General features: G+C 43.3%; 2 protein-coding genes across 2 annotated transcripts; one reads left to right on the forward strand and one right to left on the reverse strand.

The window, feature by feature from the left end:
- The first annotated feature begins 2,523 nt into the window (after positions 1 to 2,523).
- Positions 2,524 to 11,907, forward strand: LOC115105906 (creatine kinase S-type, mitochondrial-like). The gene is made up of 10 exons (XM_029628393.2): positions 2,524 to 2,625; positions 7,816 to 7,996; positions 8,549 to 8,747; positions 8,837 to 8,932; positions 9,024 to 9,245; positions 9,871 to 9,956; positions 10,584 to 10,707; positions 10,945 to 11,079; positions 11,197 to 11,322; positions 11,451 to 11,907. The coding sequence occupies exons 2-10, from the start codon at positions 7,848 to 7,850 to the stop codon at positions 11,565 to 11,567; spliced, it is 1,254 nt and encodes a 417-aa protein (XP_029484253.1). The 5' UTR covers positions 2,524 to 2,625; positions 7,816 to 7,847; the 3' UTR covers positions 11,568 to 11,907.
- Positions 11,908 to 15,883: 3,976 nt separating this feature from the next.
- On the reverse strand, positions 15,884 to 19,479 carry LOC115105918 (ubiquitin-conjugating enzyme E2 L3-like). Its single transcript, XM_029628422.2, has 4 exons — positions 19,376 to 19,479; positions 17,791 to 17,886; positions 17,425 to 17,611; positions 15,884 to 17,110 (listed from the first exon to the last, which is right to left on the reverse strand). Exons 1-4 carry the CDS (start codon positions 19,400 to 19,402, stop codon positions 16,956 to 16,958), a joined length of 465 nt encoding a protein of 154 aa, XP_029484282.1. The 5' UTR covers positions 19,403 to 19,479; the 3' UTR covers positions 15,884 to 16,955.
- Between the last annotated feature and the right edge of the window lie 604 nt (positions 19,480 to 20,083).

The raw sequence follows: 20,083 nt of genomic DNA on the forward strand, positions 1-20,083 counted from the left end.
GCCCCTTCTAATAGGGTATACCAGACTGGTTAGAACTTTGACCACACACCCTTTAGACGGACTACATGCCCTCTATCAAATCAAAACTGGATTTTTTTACTCAAAACAAAAGTTGTAAAAGTATGCTAGACATTTATAGAATACATCATATCTAGTTTGATGTTTCTGTGACAAACAGTGAATTAGTTACTGATTTATACTGCTTTAAAATGGCATTTGATAGATTTGATGTATTTCTATCAAATCAAAACTGGAATATTTCCTCAAAATAAAGGTTGTAAAAGTATGCTAGACATTTATAGAATACATTTACTTAGTTTGATGTTTCTGTGACAAACTGTGAATAAGTTAATGATTTATACTGCTTTAAATTCCATTTGATATATTTTATGTATTTCCAACTGGAATTTCTACTCAAAACAAAGGTTGTAAAAATATGCTAGACATTTATAGAATAAATCATATTTAGTTTGATCATTCTGTGACAAATGGTGAATTAGTTTTACATTTTTAAATGGCTTTTGGCGAATGTCTGTTGAATGTCTGTTGAATGTCCGAATGTGTGAATATAAAACCACAGGCTCATCAAGACCTCAAACTCCCGCTGAAAAGTGTCCATTGCCAAAACCTGATGGTGGATAGCACTTAGATGTGCACCGGAATGGCAAGTGTTTGCCTTTTTAATGTAGGTCTTAAATACTAGCAAAAATCTAATGAAATGTGTTTTGTTAATCTATATCTGATGAGCCAGTCTGTACTTTCTGCAAAAGTCCCACCTGTCTCTAAAAACACACTCTGCAAAACGCAGGGTCTTCCAACAGAGGATGAATAGCCATCTGCATTTCACGGTAAGGTCTACTACACTTCACGGTAAGGTCTACTACACTTCACGGTAAGGTCTACTACACTTCACGGTAAGGTATACTACACTTCACGGTAAGGTCTACTACACTTCACGGTAAGGTCTACTACACTTCACGGTAAGGTCTACTACACTTCACGGTAAGGTCTACTACACTTCACGGTAAGGTATACTACACTCCACGGTAAGGTATACTACATTTCACGGTAAGGTCTACTACACTTCACGGTAAGGTCTACTACACTTCACGGTAAGGTCTACTACACTTCACGGTAAGGTCTACTACACTTCACGGTAAGGTATACTACACTCCACGGTAAGGTATACTACACTTCACGGTAAGGTCTACTACACTTCACGGTAAGGTCTACTACACTTCACGGTAAGGTCTACTACACTTCACGGTAAGGTCTACTACACTTCACGGTTGTCAGGATTTGGCCAGGGTTGTTCCGGTTTTTGGTCACTAGATGCCCCCATTGTGCCTTTTGACCTTTTGTTTTCCCTTGATCCCCATTATTATTTGCACCTGTGCCTCGTTTCCCCTGATTGTATTTAAACCCTTTGTTTTCCTCAGTCCTTTGCTCTGTGTTTGTATGTTAGCACCCAGCCCTAGTATTCTGTTAACTCTTGTTGATCCCGGTGGACGCTCTTGTGGAATTCTGTTTTTTGTTCTTGTTTATTTATTTTTGAGTATCTTTTGAGGCTTTTTGTGCTATACCTACCACCTTGTGGATTTACCTTTTTGTCTTGGAGGATTACCTTTGTTCTTGTGGAATTCCTTTTGAGGTTGTGGAGTTACATGTGTTCCTGAAGGACTTCACTTTTTTACTTCATTAAATACACCGTCTCAAGTACTGCTGTGTCTGCCTCATCTTCTGGGTTCTGCCGACTATTCGTGGCTCAGTTGGTTAAGTGACTGTTTCTCACTCCGGAGACCCGGGTTCGTAACCGGGTCCTGACAACGGTAAGGTATACTACACTCCACGGTAAGGTATACTACACTCCACGGTAAGGTATACTACACTCCACGGTAAGGTATACTACACTTCACGGTAAGGTCTACTACACTTCACGGTAAGGTCTACTACACTTCACGGTAAGGTCTACTACACTTCACGGTAAGGTCTACTACACTTCACGGTAAGGTCTACTACACTTCACGGTAAGGTCTACTACACTTCACGGTAAGGTCTACTACACTTCACGGTAAGGTATACTACACCTGTTGTATTCTGTGCATTTGACAAATAAAAATCTAATTTTGATCTCTCATTCGACTTCCCATTATCTCTGTCTTTTATAGTAGCCTATTTCAACAATGGTTTCACTTTCACACGTGCCTCTAATTGATCAAATCCCTCTATGTTATATGCATTAGTATCTAACAGATGCACTGACGTGATAAAATTATATGATATAGCCTTTCAATATATGTTTCATGAATTCACAATGGAAATACAATTTTCATTGTGTGTGTGGGAGCGGGGGTTACCTCTAGTAAAGATTAAGGAAAGAACAAGGTCAAGACAGACAGCAGAGCAAGGACCGTCCAAGGTGTTGCACGAGGAATACAAATACGATTGGTCAGCAGCACAGGTTCTTATCTCCCCATTGGCCCACAGCGTAAATTCTGAATTTTTAATTGGTTTAAAGCACAGGTCCTAATCCCACATTAGTGGGCGGAGTGTGGGATGAGAATTAGAGAAAAAGACTCCTGAAAGAGGATTCTACAGCAGGGAGGGATACCGGCAGTGAAACAGGTACTGTACTCTCTATGATTCCTCTCTCTATAGCTCTCCTCTATCTCTCATTCATTCTGGAAGGGGGGATATTAACAAACTGTTTTAAGTTAGATACTTGATACATTTTAAAATGGTAGATGAAGCCAAGTAGTTGTTCAAATCTAAATGACTTTGGTGAGAGCCCCTCCCTCCCACCTTGCGAACTACAGACGGATTTGAAGTTAATGTTTCCTTCTGCATATTTTAATAAGATTTTGCTGATGTAGTCACTATCATTGTAAGACTGACATGATATTTGATGAACAGAACAGGAGCCTTTTGGTGTTGAAATGTAGACGGGTCTACATAGTCTAGACCAGGGCTCTCCAACCCTGTTCCTGGAGAGCTATCCTCCTGTAGGTTTTCGCTCCAACCCTGTTCCTGGAGAACTATCCTCCTGTAGGTTTTCGCTCCAACCCTGTTCCTGGAGAGCTATCCTCCTGTAGGTTTTCGCTCCAACCCTGTTCCTGGGGAGCTATCCTCCTGTAGGTTTTTGCTCCAACCCTGTTCCTGGAGAGCTATCCTCCTGTAGGTTTTCGCTCCAACCCTGTTCCTGGAGAGCTATCCTCCTGTAGGTTTTCGCTCCAACCCTGTTCCTGGAGAGCTATCCTCCTGTAGGTTTTCACTCCAACCCTGTTCCTGGAGAACTATCCTCCTGTAGGTTTTCGCTCCAACCCTGTTCCTGGAGAGCTATCCTCCTGTAGGTTTTCGCTCCAACCCTGTTCCTGGAGAGCTATCCTCCTGTAGGTTTTCGCTCCAACCCTGTTCCTGGAGAGCTATCCTCCTGTAGGTTTTCGCTCCATCCCTGTTCCTGGAGAGCTGTCATCCTGTAGGTTTTAACTTGATTCATTTTGTCAACCAGCTAATTATTAGAATCAAGTGCGCTAGATTAGAGTTGGAATGAAAACCTGATAGCTCTCCAGGAACAGGGTTGGAGCGAAAACCTACAGGATGACAGCTCTCCAGGAACAGGGTTGGAGCGAAAACCTACAGGATGACAGCTCTCCAGGAACAGGGTTGGAGCGAAAACCTACAGGATGACAGCTCTCCAGGAACAGGGTTGGAGCGAAAACCTACAGGATGGTAGGCAGCTCTCCAGGAACAGGGTTGGAGCGAAAACCTACAGGATGGTAGGCAGCTCTCCAGGAACAGGGTTGGAGTGAAAACCTACAGGATGGTAGGCAGCTCTCCAGGAACAGGGTTGGAGTGAAAACCTACAGGATGGTAGGCAGCTCTCCAGGAACAGGGTTGGAGTGAAAACCTACAGGATGGTAGGCAGCTCTCCAGGAACAGGGTTGGAGTGAAAACCTACAGGATGGTAGGCAGCTCTCCAGGAACAGGGTTGGAGTGAAAACCTACAGGATGGTAGGCAGCTCTCCAGGAACAGGGTTGGAGTGAAAACCTACAGGATGGTAGGCAGCTCTCCAGGAACAGGGTTGGAGTGAAAACCTACAGGATGGTAGGCAGCTCTCCAGGAACAGGGTTGGAGTGAAAACCTACAGGATGGTAGGCAGCTCTCCAGGAACAGGGTTGGAGTGAAAACCTACAGGATGGTAGGCAGCTCTCCAGGAACAGGGTTGGGGTGAAAACCTACAGGATGGTAGGCAGCTCTCCAGGAACAGGGTTGGGGTGAAAACCTACAGGATGGTAGGCAGCTCTCCAGGAACAGGGTTGGGGTGAAAACCTACAGGATGGTAGGCAGCTCTCCAGGAACAGGGTTGGGGTGAAAACCTACAGGATGGTAGGCAGCTCTCCAGGAATAGGGTTGGAGTGAAAACCTACAGGATGGTAGGCAGCTCTCCAGGAACAGGGTTGGAGTGAAAACCTACAGGATGGTAGGCAGCTCTCCAGGAACAGGGTTGGAGTGAAAACCTACAGGATGGTAGGCAGCTCTCCAGGAACAGGGTTGGAGTGAAAACCTACAGGAGGGTAGTTCTCCAGGAACAGGGTTGGAGAGCCCTGGTCTAGTCTGATGTTCTAAAGGACAGCAGAGCATGTTCATAGTGATACTTAATCCTTATATACATTATTAACTGTCAGTAACTGCTTCATGACTCGAGATAATGCATCATTTTGAGAGCTTTACAAAGAAGTAGAATTATGTCTGTTAACTACATTCTCACATATTAAATACTCAAGCAGTGTTTTTGTTGTTTTTTGTTGTTGTTTTTTTTTTATGATTTATTACAAAAAACACAAGGAAGGGGTAACACAAAAGTATTAGAACACGAAGAACAAACAATACAGCATCAGGACACTATCAAACATGTATCAGTCTTTCCGCAACAGAGCCATCCTTATGTGTGAGGGTGTCTACTACTACTATCAAACATGTATCAGTCTTTCCGCAACAGAGCCATCCTTATGTGTGAGGGTGTCTACTACTACTATCAAACATGTATCAGTCTTTCCACAACAGAGCCATCCTTATGTGTGAGGGTGTCTACTACTACTATCAAACATGTATCAGTCTTTCTGCAGCAGAGCCATCCTTATGTGTGAGGGTGTCTACTACTACTATCAAACATGTATCAGTCTTTCCGCAACAGAGCCATCCTTATGTGTGAGGGTGTCTACTACTACTATCAAACATGTATCAGTCTTTCCACAACAGAGCCATCCTTATGTGTGAGGGTGTCTACTACTACTATCAAACATGTATCAGTCTTTCTGCAGCAGAGCCATCCTTATGTGTGAGGGTGTCTACTACTACTATCAAACATGTATCAGTCTTTCTGCAGCAGAGCCATCCTTATGTGTGAGGGTGTCTACTACTACTATCAAACATGTATCAGTCTTTCCGCAACAGAGCCATCCTTATGTGTGAGGGTGTCTACTACTACTATCAAACATGTATCAGTCTTTCCGCAACAGAGCCATCCTTATGTGTGAGGGTGTCTACTACTACTATCAAACATGTATCAGTCTTTCTGCAACAGAGCCATCCTTATGTGTGAGGGTGTCTACTACTACTATCAAACATGTATCAGTCTTTCTGCAACAGAGCCATCCTTATGTGTGAGGGTGTCTACTACTACTATCAAACATGTATCAGTCTTTCCGCAACAGAGCCATCCTTATGTGTGAGGGTGTCTACTACTACTATCAAACATGTATCAGTCTTTCCACAACAGAGCCATCCTTATGTGTGAGGGTGTCTACTACTACTATCAAACATGTATCAGTCTTTCTGCAGCAGAGCCATCCTTATGTGTGAGGGGGCATGTGCATGATAGTGATATAAAATATATGTCATAATTTCCCTTTTCATGATCACAATTTTGTAAAACCCGAACCCTCCAAGATCCACCCACAGTTCCCCAATAGCTGTCCCTCAACCATTCGAGACCCCTCCCACAGTCCCCCCTCCCCCCTCCCGGAAGAAAAAAAATACAATTAATTCAATTAAGTGTGACAGTGTTAACACTCCTCTCCGTATGGCTAGTAGGGATGAAAGTTGCTTCTCGACACTGATCTAAGGTCAGTTTTACGTTTCTCCCCCTGATGATTAGAATTGGGGGAGGATAATAAACTGATCCTAGATCTGTAGTAATCCTGGCTTTAAAGCATTACAATCCAATGTGACTGACTGATGGCTGCCTTTATAAACCACCAAAAAGTTGCTGTTTCTGACATAACCTTATCACTGATTCACTGGTCTTTGCTGTCAGGGCTGTAGCCCCCCTTTCTCTTTCTAGGTCTCTGTGTTCATCTTTTCCACCTCTTATTTTCCATCTCTCCCTCATCTCTCTCTTTCTGTCTCTCACTTATCTCTCGAGCTCTTTCTCTGTCTCTATAACTCTCTGTATCTCTTTCTCGCTGTGTGTGTGTGTCTCTCTCTCTTTCCTCCTTTCCCATCCCACTGTCTTTGTCTTGGCCTGTGTCCTGTCTCGAGAGACTGTGGCTGGTTCAGAATGTCAGAGCAGAACAGAACACGAGGCCTGTGGTGTTTTGATTCCAGAAAGAGCGGTCTTGGCATTAGACCCATCTGGCACTGTTTCTCTCCTCCAGATTTCTATAAATAATCATTTATTTGCAGTGCTGACAGCCTCCTCCTTTCCGACTCCTCAGCCATCTAGTGTGTTCTAGTCATGCTGTATCAAGGAAAACACAGCCACAACTTTGATGTCAATAGAGTTTCAATGACCCAGAGATGTTACCTTGTGTTCAGACACTGATATGCATGTAGTTTTCCTTGATATGGATCATAGAGCAGAGAGGGTGGATCATTAGCTTTGCAGCCAACTGATGATCTGATGGAATAGTACTCTTCCTGTATTCTTAATGAAGAACAATCGCATGGAACTAAGTCAACTGACGACTGCAGATCATGATGGAATAGATGTGTAGAATGATAATCAAGACAGGAAGTCAATCCCAGCTTTTGTTTCCGCTCTGACAGGGATTAGTGAATAGACCTCTACTAGACCTCTACAGACCTAAATACAGTAGACCTCTCTATTTTAAGACAGCTTTCCCTCTCTCTCTGTCCTCTACACTGCGGTGAAGGACAAGCTTTCACATTTAGATTTTAGTCACAGGACATACTGAAAGGAATAACTTGTTTGGGCAGGGGCAAAACCAGATGTCATTTTATCTTGGTGACCTAAGATCAGTGTATAGGGGCAACTTCATCCTACCTACACCTCCTTGATGGTGGTGGCCAGATTGTGCTTGCTAAGAGGCCATCCTGTGAGGCCAGTTTAGGAGACTGAGCTTAATCAGCCATCTGCTGGTACTCCCGTCTCATACTGTAAGCTCGTTATCAACGACCTACATCTACTCTATAAGATATAAAACATTTAAAAAATGGACTTGTTACGATACAATTGAATACAGTACAATCAACCAACTGGAAGTGCATTGTAACTCAACTGAGGACATGGTGTAAGTTTGAGCTGCAGCATCCACAGTCTGTATTTCATAGACAAAAGGTAGTGGCCAATGGGCTAAAGGTAGGAAGTGTATTGTTCTGTAGGAGGAGATTCTTCCCACAGCTCACCTGATGTGAAGGACATACACACTGTGACGGCCCTGACCGTTACAACACAAAGAAACTAATGCATAGATAAATACATATTTAAGAATTTTTAAGAAGTAAAACCTCTGAAATGTGTACATTTTATCTTGTCTCTCTTCTTCCCTAATTCCTCTCTCTCTCTCCCCCAGGTGACCTGATTCTGACCTCTGAACTGTCCAAGATGGCGACCTCCTTCACAAGAATGATGTCCGGCCGTAACACGGCCGTGCTGTTGGCCAGCCTGGGAGTAGGCACCATGGCAACCGGCTACCTGATGACCGACAGCAACATCCTGTCCGCTGAGGAGAGGAGGAAGCTCTATCCACCCAGGTAGGACTACAAACAACATGGCCTCTAATGGACTGTGGACGGCCATCCTGGCACGGCCATCCTATACAGATGGATAATTAATTTGGAATACAGGTGTTTGGCCTAGGATAGCTGCATCTATTGAATAGGAACAACTATAATCTGACACCCAGTGTGCAGTCCAAATGTAAGTCTAAGGTAGAGGGGCAGGGTTAATATGTCTCACCTGCGGTATGACACAGACTAACATATAGTAACACTCACAAGCACACACACACACACACACACACACACACACACACAATAAGGCTTGAGCCATAGATTAGACAGATCACCAACACTCTAAAATAACTTCCTCTACTTGTCTCAATCAATCAAACAACCAATTAATATGTACCTGTCCAAAAAAACGACATCCACATTACATCTAAAACCGTAGCCCTCTTGGCAAGGGGTGTGTCCATAATCAAACCCTATTTGAAATGTCCTTCACAGTGCACATCCTATACAGATGGATAATTCATTTGGAATGTCTATGTTTCGAATGAAAACTACTTTTCCCATCATCCCCAGCGCTGACTATCCTGACCTGAGGAAGCACAATAACTGCATGGCGCACTCCCTGACCCCTGCTATCTACGGTAAGCTGAGAGACAAGGTGACCCCTAACAACTGGAGCCTGGACCAGTGCATCCAGACCGGAGTGGACAACCCTGGCCACCCGTTCATTAAGACTGTTGGCATGGTGGCTGGGGACGAGGAGAGCTACGAGGTACTGTATGTGTGCTTGAGTTTGTGTGTTTTTCTATATTTTGAAGGAGGTATCTCCTTTTGGTTAACTGTTCATCCTGTCCTCTGCAGGTGTTTGCTGATATATTTGACCCCGTCATCAAAGACCGACACAATGGCTACGACCCCAAAACAATGAAACACCCCACTGATCTGGACGCGTCCAAGGTAACACACACACACACCTCCAGTAACCTCTACACACTACATGAGCTAGTCCATTATTCTCCGATTTACTGATAACCCTCCTTCTCCTCAGATCACCAACGGTATGTTTGATGAGAAATACGTTCTGTCGTCTCGCGTGCGTACAGGCCGTAGTATCCGCGGTCTGAGCCTGCCCCCGTGCTGCTCCCGCTCGGAGCGCCGTGAGGTAGAGCGTGTGACCGTGCAGGCCCTGGCTGGCCTGAAGGGTGATCTGACCGGACGTTACTACAGCCTGGGAGACATGACGGAGAAGGAGCAGCAGCAGCTTATTGATGTGAGACACTCAGAGGACATCTATCTATCGATCTATCTATCTATCTAATCTACCTATCTATCTTTCTGTCTGTGGGTCTGTCTGTCCATCCGTCTGTATCTCTCTCTCTCTCTCTCTCTGCATCCCCCTCTCTCTCTTCCTATTTGTCTGTCTCTTTTCGCCTCTTATCCCAAAATGTACATACATGTATTATCATAATCTGACTGCATATGGGATTCCTCATATCCATGATAATGTCTACTTATATTGCCATGCTAATGGCAGGGATTGTTGTGAGGATTATGCTGAAATAGTGCAACTGGAACCTGGACTGTAGTGACAGCATTGTTTCATGACTTTTATTTGACCCGACTCATTTGAGGACATGGTTCTTAATTGCACTAATTTGTCTTCATTCGCCAGTGGTAGACCTACCAATGATTTCAGGAAGTTTAGCACAGTGGAAAAAAGGGTCTTACCCAGTTAATCCACTCAGTCTAGACAGACTGGGGTGACTTTGCGTTTAATCCTAACGGCTAAGATTAAGATTGGAAATAGAGGTAATCTTTGGGAGAGATTACACTAGTCTTGATCTTTAACTTTCAGTCTCATTAACCTTTGTCCTCTGAACCTCACGTTGCCTCAGGAGCATTTCCTGTTCGACAAGCCCGTCTCTCCTCTGCTGACCTCTGCCTTCATGGCCCGTGACTGGCCTGATGCCAGGGGCATCTGGTAAGACCAGAGAAGTAGAGAGCCAACCCATGTCCCCAAAACTACACTACCTGTAGAGAGACTTAGTACTAAGAAACTGGTAAGGCCAGAGTAGTAGAGAGCCCAACCCTTTCCCTGTAGCTTTAAAAACCTGTAGCACTGTCTTGTATCATCATAGCTGTAGAGATCGTACTATCGGTGATTAGGGGCATCTGGTAAGACCAGTAGAGAGCAGAACCATGTTTCCGTAACATTATGGCATTGGGAAAGGTCCCTTCCTCTGACTACTCTTCATCCTCCTCCTCTCGTCCTCTTCTCCCCAAAGTGTCATTACATCAATGTCGTAGCCCTGAATTCCCATTTCCGTGACCACCTCCTTATCTTCCTCCTCTTCCTCTTCCCCTCCCTCTCCTCCTCCTCCTTCTCTCTCCTCTCCCCTGTAGGACCACTTCCTGTTTGACAAGCCTGTCCCCCCCTTGTTGACGTGTGCATTTCATGGCCCGACGGCAGGGGCCTCTGGTAGGGTCTACAAGGCTCTCATCAGCAGAATCCTCTAACCAGCATGTGTGTGCTGTGATCACAGAAGTTGACAATCAATGCAACCAACAAATGTTTCTAGATTCTTAGGAATGTGTTCTTTCTCTCCAGGCACAACAATGAGAAGACCTTCTTGATCTGGGTCAATGAGGAGGACCACACCAGGGTCATCTCCATGGAGAAGGGAGGAAACATGAAGAGAGTGTTCGAGAGGTTCTGCAGAGGACTCCAACAGGTACTTTACATTTACATGTCACATGTAATGATGCTTGTCTGTACACTCTTAAAAAAGGGTTCCAAGAGGGCTCTTCGGCTGTCCCCATAGGAGAACCCTGGAACCAAAAGGGGTTCTTTGAAGGGTTCTCCTATGAGGATAGCTGAAGAACCATTTTATGTTGTAGATAGCACCCTTTTGTCTATAATATACATGGACATGTACAGTAGATCATTAATGTGGCCCCCCATCCTCTAGGTGGAGAAGCTGATCCAGGAGAGAGGCTGGGAGTTCATGTGGAACGAGCGCCTGGGATACATCCTGACCTGTCCCTCTAACCTGGGTACTGGACTCAGGGCTGGAGTGCACATCAGACTGCCCAACCTCAGCAAGGTAACACACACGCTTTCTCTTTCCTTTTCCTCAAAGTTTTTACTTGGATTATCCCTGTGCATTGACCCCTCTTTCCTTAGACAAAGCATTTATTAAAATTCTGTACTTACCATGCAGGACCCTCGCTTTGGTAAGATCCTGGACAACATGCGTCTGCAGAAGAGAGGGACAGGCGGAGTTGACTCAGCCACAACTGGAGACACCGTTGATATATCCAACAATGACCGTCTGGGAAAATCTGAGGTAAAACTAGAACCGATATTCTATGAATGAATGAATAACTTAAGGAAACTGTAAACCATCTCTATCTGGACTTGAGATTAAACTCCCCTTGACCACTGATAACTGTGTGTATTGCTGCGTGTGTATAGGTGGAGCTGGTCCAGTTGCTGGTTGATGGAGTCAACTATCTGATTGACTGTGAGAAGAAGCTGGAAAGGGGCCAGGACATCAAGGTCCCCTCCCCCATCGCCCAGTTCAGAAAGTGAAACACCTGAGCCCCACGTCTGAGAGGGAGTGACCCGCTCTGCGGTTAGAGAGGGCCAAAGAAGAGGAGTTAGGCCTGATCCCTCCTCATCCCCAAACTGAGCAATTTGGAGTAAAGTATAAGTAGAATGTCTTTCCACTGGTCCAGGGACAAGTGTTGGTGTATCCCCCTTGATGGTTAAGGCTGGGGTTGGGGGTATCATAATCTGATCCTAGATCTGTGGTTAGGGACAGCTTCTACCAGGAGCGAAAGTCTTACCTGTAACACTAACCTCAATAAAAATCAACCCTAATAAAACCACTGATCTCTGATCAATAAAACAACTAATTCTCTGATTCCAAGGCGATGTTACAGCTTGTGTTTTCTCCTACTAATCATTCTACCCTAACTAAAAGCTTAAATACCTTTTCAATTAATAACTGTAGTACGTTTCCATTCCCCAAAAATGTTATTGGACTTTTTATATGTAATGACTGTGTAGAAGATCCATCATTCACTGTGAAGTTGACTATATATACAGTGGGGCAAAAAAGTATTTAGTCAGCCACCAATTGTGCAAGTTCCTCCCACTTAAAAAGATGAGAGAGGCCTGTAATTGTCATCATATGTACACTTCAACTATGACAGACAAAATGAGAAAAAAAATCCAGAAAATCACATTGTAGGATTTTTAATGAATTTATTTGCAAATTATGGTGGAAAATAAGTATTTGGTCACCTACAAACAAGCAAGATTTCTGGCTCTCACAGACCATTATAAATCCTTCTTTAAGAGGCTCCTCTGTCCTCCACTCGTTACCTGTATTAATGGCACCTGTTTGAACTTGTTATCAGTATAAAAGACACCTGTCCACAACCTCAAACAGTCACACTCCAAACTCCACTATGGCCAAGATCAAAGAGCTGTCAATGGAAGACATACAAGATTACTGATAATCTCCCTCGATCTGGGGCTCCACGCAAGATCTCACCCCGTGGGGTCAAAATGATCACAAGAACGGTGAGCAAAAATCCCAGAACCACACGGGGGGACCTAGTGAATGACCTGCAGAGAGCTGGGACCAAAGTAACAAAGCCTACCATCAGTAACACACTACGCCGCCAGGGACTCAAATCCTGCAGTGCCAGACGTGTCTCCCTGCTTAAGCCAGTACATGTCCAGGCCCGTCTGAAGTTTGCTAGAGAGCATTTGGATGATCCAGAAGAAGATTGGGAGAATGTCATATGGTCAGATGAAACCAAAATATAACTTTTTGGTAAAAACTCAACTTGTCGTGTTTGGAGGACAAAGAATGCTGAGTTGCATCCAAAGAACACCATACCTACTGTGAAGCATGGGGGTGGAAACATCATGCTTTGGGGCTGTTTTTATGCAAAAGGACCAGGACGACTGATCCGTGTAAAGGAAAGAATGAATGGGGCCATGTATTGTGAGATTTTGAGTGAAAACCTCCTCCCATCAGCGAGGGCATTGAAGATGAAACGTGGCTGGGTCTTTCAGCATGACAATGATCCCGAACACACCGCCCGGGCAACGAAGGAGTGGCTTCGTAAGAAGCATTTCAAGGTCCTGGAGTGGCCTAGCCAGTTACAGATCTCAACCCCATAGAACATCTTTGGAGGGAGTTGAAAGTCTGTGTTGCCCAGCAACAGCCCCAAAACATCACCGCTCTAGAGGATATCTGCATGGAGGAATGGGCAAAAATACCAGCAACAGTGTGTGAAAACCTTGTAAAGACTTACAGAAAACTTTTGACCTCTGTCATTGCCAACAAAGGGTATATAACAAAATATTGAGATAAACTTTTGTTATTGACCAAATACTTATTTTCCACCATAATTTGCAAATAAATTCATTAAAAATCCTACAATGTGATTTTCTGCATTTTTTTCCTCTCATTTTGTCTCTCATGGTTGCAGTGTACCTATGATGAAAATTACAGGCCTCTCTCATCTTTTTAAGTGTGAGAACTTGCACAATTGGTGGCTGACTAAATACTTTTTTGCCCCACTGTATAGCTGTGTTGTAGGTGGAAGTCTGGCAGTGTACAGTTCCAATCGCTCCAGTGAGTCGCTTCTCTCAGCAGGCCTCTGTCTCCCACCAGCTGATCTGCCATAATGGGTTTACTGCAGTAACAGAGTTTAACCCTGAGTTAAGCACTTTTAGAGGTCAGACAGAGGAACAGAGATCCAATTCCACCAATGGAACTACCAGTAGAATTTGCACAGATGTCTCTAATCTAACCTTTATTTATCCAGGTTAGTCTCAATTAGATAAAATCCAAATCGCAGTTGAGGGCTCCAGACTAGAATGGGAGCAGCCTCAGTGCCAAAATGTCTGTCTGTCTTAAAAGGGTAGATTCTGTCTGTCTGTCTGTCTCTAGGAGGGTAATTGGGCTACTTGGAGCAGCTTAGTGGCGTGGAGATAATCAGCTAATCGCTGCCTGCTATATTTACACTGAGAGGGTCAGGGGACTACAGAAACAGAGGGCATATAGGACATTTTTTTGCATGTCGGAAAGACCAGGTGGCAGATCTGCTCTAGATGTTCTGCTTCTATGCTTTGGACATTGCGTGACTGAGAGGGCAAGTGCCAGTGGGTTTGTGTGTGTAGGTGTGAGAGGGTCTGTGACCACTAACATGGTCAGAGAGGAAACTGAATCTGGTCGGTGTATTTTTAGCAGTGTTCTGTGTGCTGACCACTAGTCTTCTGTCTAATGCCAAGGAGGAGACATTAGACATTTGAGAGATGAGGGTTGTAGATTTGTCCCATGGTAATACGTGGGGTTTGGTATAATGCACAAACAACCAGAATATAGATTTTTGTAGTTTACTGAAAGTTTCCGTACATACTCTTCATCTGTATCCCACAATGATAAATCCCATTTAATAATATCACAACTGCCGTTGAGCTCTATTAAAATGTAATTTTCCTTTTGACAATTCACATAATGGTCAAGCTATGTAATACTACACCAGTATAATAGTGTGGTGCTGTCTGTAAATGAATTTTTCCACAACCTACAGTCCTCGGTCGCTCATCATCAGCAGCAGGGGTCACCACACTGACCTCGCTGCTCCAACTCCTACGGGCCCTTCACTTCGGTGCTTTTCCATTTCCCACACAAGTGGCTCACCAGCATTTTATGTTAATGTAAGGGACACTAAAGACCTGTGATGCACAGAACCTCCGCAACGACCTCAGCATCACTCAAGACTGTTGCTTTGTGAGAAGGTGTTAAAAGTTAACAGTTATAGACATTATTATAAATGCCACTTGAAAAGTACCCAGTCCCTTGCGTTGTCTCCAAATTAGAGCAGGTCCCCCGGAGCCAAAGGCCCAGTGAGACACGGAAACATAAAAGTCTGAGCCTTTTGGGTAAACCATCAATGGAAATGTTCCGATGGAGGTGTAGACTAGAGGACCATGGGAAACTGAGTCCACATTCACTTCAAAGACAAATACAACACTAGTTTCTACTACATGTGAGGGTATCGATCTGAACAAAGCAGTGTGCAGAATCACTAATCTGCGCAGAACATGATTACAAACCATTTGCCTTCAAATTGAAGAATCCCAAATAAGATATATTTGACTAAAACAATCATTTCAAACCTTGTTTAGATTTGTATACGAACACTTCTCTATATTATGCGTGGGAATAGGGAACACATCTCAAATTAAAATCACTTGGAGCTGATTTCCTGGTGTCATTTATGCCCAACAATAAAAAATGTAAATAAACCATTTATTTTTTATAATTTTATGCTCAGAAAACCTTGGGGGCCAAATAAGGCAACCTGGCCTGTGGGTCGCCGGTTGAGGAACCCCGGCAGAGATAGACCCATTGGGCAGCACACAATTGAACCAGCATAGTCCGGGTTATGGTTTGGCCGGGGTAGGCCGTCAGTGTAAATATGAATTTGTTCTTAAATGACTTGCCTAGTTAAAGGTTAAATTAAAAACAATTGAAGACCCAGAGACCTTCGGATAAGGAGCTCAATTTCTCTTGTAAAGTGTCATCCTCTAGTGGTGAAAAAGTGTTACTGACATACACTGGTCTCTTCAGTACCTTGCATGCATCTCATTGGCAGTCAACCAATTCATCACATCATTGGTCCTAACCCTTCAGTGTTTACAGATCCTTGTGGACTGGATGGGAAACTGCCTCCTGCCTCTAGGTGGTTACTGGCTAACTTTCATTTACAATTACATATATCACTAAAATAATCAAATGTTCTGGTCCAATGCCATTATTATTCCCCAATGGTAGCTGTTCTTCTCCTAGTACTGGTCAGGTGGAATGACTAAACACATTTGTAAATGACTAAACTTCTGCAATTTAATCATCTGATTCACAAATCACTTTGTATGACAAATATGTGTACAAGATTAGTGAATTTGTGCAGTGCCTTTCTAGGGCTGATCACTTCAATACCCAGAAAACGTTTTGCCATTCCGCCAGTCACAGAGGAAGAATGATAAGCAGTTTCCATGGGAACAAGATGTGATAGTCCGATTCCCTTCTTGGAAAAGGCAAGTGGGCAAAGGTGTAAGAGGGGTACTTCCTGTCACATTGTCAGACCTTTACACGAAGTGTCATATACAAAACATTTCATGATAATTTCTCAATTAAGGTTCACACACATTTTTTTCTTCTCCTTTTTATAACATCTGGAACATCATATTGGTGACAAACTGAAGTTTTATGGTGAACTTAAAAGCTAGTTCCACAGAGCAAAGTGCAACTTAAGCAAAACAATAAAAAGAAATATAAAATAAACATTTTGTCACACACCTCCTGAACCTGGATGCTTTAAATGTTTATCATTTAGTTGCTTTTGGAGTTGTTTTTTTATGTTACATATTTTAGTGAGGGGAAGGAGTGAGAGGAAAAGGGTTAGCAAACAGACCACAAGTTGAGCATTTAGCAAATAGCTTTCAAAACAGTCGACAATCTTTATACAGGTCTGCTCCAGCAATCAATACACTTCTGTGAACAAATCATGAGCAGAACAACATTTTATCCACATATTTGTTTCCTCTCCCTGTTACAGGTTGCTCTCTCTGGCCCAAATCCGGCACTTTTATCATTTAATTTAAGAAATCAGTAGAAAGTTAGTAACAGCCACAAGCTAACACCCAGAGGTGACCGACGAGCCTGATTCACGACAAAGTCCTGTTGCCAGGGCAAAGTGGAGCCGAGATATACCACCCCAGGAGGAGGAGGGGGGCTAGAAGGATGTGTACGTGTGTGAGGGCCATTTTCAGGAGATGGGGTAAGAACAAAGGGGGTATAGGTGGTCTTGGAAGGGGGGAGAGAGAGGAGTTGAGAGAGGGTCCCGGGGGGAGGGAAGAAAGGGAAGAGGAAGTCACACGTTTGCGTTCTCAGTCCATAGGTCGTTTTTCTCCATGTTTCTTTGTAAACTCTTCTGCGTTCTTAAAGAATTTTTTACGGTCCTTAGAGTATTCCTCTGCTAAGTCGGCCCTGAGAGGATGCTCTGGCTGGGGGTCGTTGACCAGCGCGATCAGGGACTGGATCACTGCAAAGAGACAAGCAGGACAAAAGAGACCATAAGAATGGTGTAAAAATGGATGACGACATATGAAACAAGTCAGAAAGACACATTGAAATCCATAACCAGGCAGAGGATACAGGATGGAAACCTCTCCAGCCAAATAGATATGAGCCTCTGAGGGAGAGGAGACTAGAGGGGTAGGGTTCAGACAGCATTTCAATGACAAATTATGAAAAATTGCAAATAATAACTACAGAAGAAAACCAGTGTCCATTGCCTCTGTCTCACTCTCTGTGTGTGTGTGTGTGTGTGTGTGTGTGTGCTTCTTTCCACCATACCTTGGTCAGTTTTAGTGGCTGGTTTCCAATTCTCTGCGCTGATCACAGGCAGACACACCTGTCCCTTCTCGTCGATGTTGGGGTGGTAGATCTTCGTCTTGAACGTGATCTTGGGGGGCTTGAAGGGGTACTCCGCAGGGAAGATTATCTCGATCCTGAACGCACCTTTATCGTATGGAGGGTTGTCCTTTTAGAGGGGAGAAAGAGAGAGAATGATGTTTGGTTAAAAGGTGAACTGAGTCCTGCTGAACATGTCACAGCAACAAATACATTTTAATATCGCTGTGAGTGCCTTGGTCCTCCTTGTTATTCTGCTCATGTTTTCTGTCTGGAGAAAGTAGTACGTAGTGCCGCTAGGCTACTTACTGGAACAATGAGGCCTTGCCAAGTCAAAATATTTGTTTCATCCACTTGAATGTTACGGAAATTTTTCATTCCAGACTTGCGGATTTCATCAAGTTCCTGAAAAAGAGAGAGAAAACATAATGAACAAGTTCTCCTGTACTGCTAATTAATGACAGTTAATCACAAACCATAAACATCACCACTACGGGAAGCAGAAAGGTGTATATCAAACTAGAGATAAAGGACTGATAAAACATGTCTGTTAGCTGAGTCTTAGTAACCATTAAACAAGCTGTGTCCGATAGGCCAAAACAGCCCAATGACTGAATCACACAGGTAAACACAGACCGAATAACTACAACGAGTACTAGGGATGAGCCTATATCTGACACTGTCTCTCTCATCCTGGTAGCCAAGCAGCCATATCCCTTCCCTCAGACACCCACCCAGGAAGTGTTCCGGTGCATTCTCACACTCTGATCTCACTACAGAACACTGCTCTCTGCCAAACCAGAGGAATGACTCATAAATCCCAGGGCCGGTAATCTTTCACTACAGATCATAAGATTGGGTAGTGTTACAGTGTGTTATTGTGACAAGGACATTACAGTTAACACACCCATAACAATAAAACATGGGCACACAGCTTCCTGGTTTAATTTCTCTCCATATAAATCTGAGCTTGAATGTAGACTTACTCTATGTCCTACGGTTGTTTTGAGAAAATACATGGTTTACAAGTCTATGTAAAAACGTTCTAAGAAATAACCACTGGTGGCACAAATAAACAAAAAGCTAAAGTTAGGTTAATCTATTAAGTTTGTTAACACCCAGTGTTGAGAAAAGGAGGATTGTTTACACACAGTGTTGGTCAGCTAATGTGACTGTTGGCTATAAAGCTAGCTGGCTAGTTTATTGAGGTCGAATGAATGAAATTCAACTAGCTTAGCTAACGTACTTGGCAGAGAATACATTTCGCTTTCGATTCACTCGATGACTATTCAAAACATTTAAAAACTAAGAAACCAAATCTGAGGACATGCATGTATTTGGCTAGCTGGTTAGCTTCCTCGGTTACACATTGAAAAAATAAGCAGAATTAACCTGAGTTGCTAACTAGCTGGTTTTCTCATAGAACCACACTGTTAGCTAACTACGTAACTGCTGTGCATTGCACAATTAACTCCCTTGCTAAGGTTCGCAAGTTAGCCAGCTAGTAACGTTAGCTAGCTAGCCAAGTTTTTCTGAGACAATGTTCAATCATGTTGAACCTGCGTCACGCAATGTATGACACAATAATGAATTCAATCTAAATACATTTCATGACACATTGGCACTTAATTTATATTAACAATACACGGATCTTGCATATTAATATACCGGTGCTAACATCAAAACATCACCAAAAAACTGTTAGCTTAGCATGCTAACGTCTAGCTAGCTTCATTTTCCGCTTACTGAGATTCATGAGGTTTCTAACAGTGTGGGGCTAAATTAAACCAATTTAACGACACTTTTAATTTTATCTGAGATTTAGCAATCTGAATGTTTTATTCTCTTTAATCTAATATTTGAAAATCCTAATTTGATTGATCAGGAAATGTACCTTGTGCAGCCTCCTGCTCGCCGCCATCGTGGAATTACTGTCTGTACCCAGAATACACAGCGATATCCAAATAGTCCACTCACTCTCACCTCTGTACACTATGTGTACTGTGAACGCACTGTAATTTGAGTGTACTTTGATTTGAGTTATTATCTTGAAGTTATTTTGTCAAATGAGAGCATTTGTCAATGTATTTAGCCTAGTTTGGGAGAAGCCTACACATTATGGGCCACTATTTGTCACCTGATTTAAATAGTGAAAGTGTAATCACATCTGAGCTGAGGCAATCACATCTGAAAACATACTTATAGCAGATTGCTGTTGAAATAATAAGATCATGCAGTGGTGTAAACCGTGCCCCCCTCCCCCAGTTGGTCGGTTGAGCTAACATATGCTAATCACATTAGCCTGAGGTTGTAGGTAAGAGAACATTTCCCTGGACATAGACATATCTGACATGGGCAGAAAGCTTAAATTCTTGTTCATCTAACTGCACTGCCCAATTTACAGTAACTATTACAATGAAATAATACCACACTATGTTTGAGGAGAGTGCACAATTATGAAAACGTATTAATAAACCAATTAGGCACATTTGGGCAGTCTTGATACAACGTTTTGAAGAAATATGCAATGGTTCATTGGATCATTCTAAAACGTTGCACATACACTGCTGCCATCTATTGGCCAACATCTAAATTGCACCTG

This window comes from Oncorhynchus nerka, linkage group LG22 (assembly GCF_034236695.1).
Source record: "Oncorhynchus nerka isolate Pitt River linkage group LG22, Oner_Uvic_2.0, whole genome shotgun sequence".
Lineage (NCBI taxonomy): Eukaryota > Metazoa > Chordata > Actinopteri > Salmoniformes > Salmonidae > Oncorhynchus > Oncorhynchus nerka.

Excerpts from the sequence above, each read along its gene's own strand:
- LOC115105906 (XM_029628393.2), top strand. The coding sequence starts at position 7,848 with ATGGCGACCTCCTTCACAAGAATGATGTCCGGCCGTAACACGGCCGTG. Across the intron at positions 7,997-8,548 it reads AGGAAGCTCTATCCACCCAG|CGCTGACTATCCTGACCTGA; the intron begins GTAGGACTACAA and ends CATCATCCCCAG. Across the intron at positions 8,748-8,836 it reads GGGACGAGGAGAGCTACGAG|GTGTTTGCTGATATATTTGA; the intron begins GTACTGTATGTG and ends TGTCCTCTGCAG.
- LOC115105918 (XM_029628422.2), bottom strand. The coding sequence starts at position 19,402 with ATGGCGGCGAGCAGGAGGCTGCACAAG. Across the intron at positions 17,612-17,790 it reads GGCAAGGCCTCATTGTTCCA|GACAACCCTCCATACGATAA; the intron begins GTAAGTAGCCTA and ends CCCCTCTAAAAG. Across the intron at positions 17,111-17,424 it reads AGCCACTAAAACTGACCAAG|TGATCCAGTCCCTGATCGCG; the intron begins GTATGGTGGAAA and ends GTCTCTTTGCAG.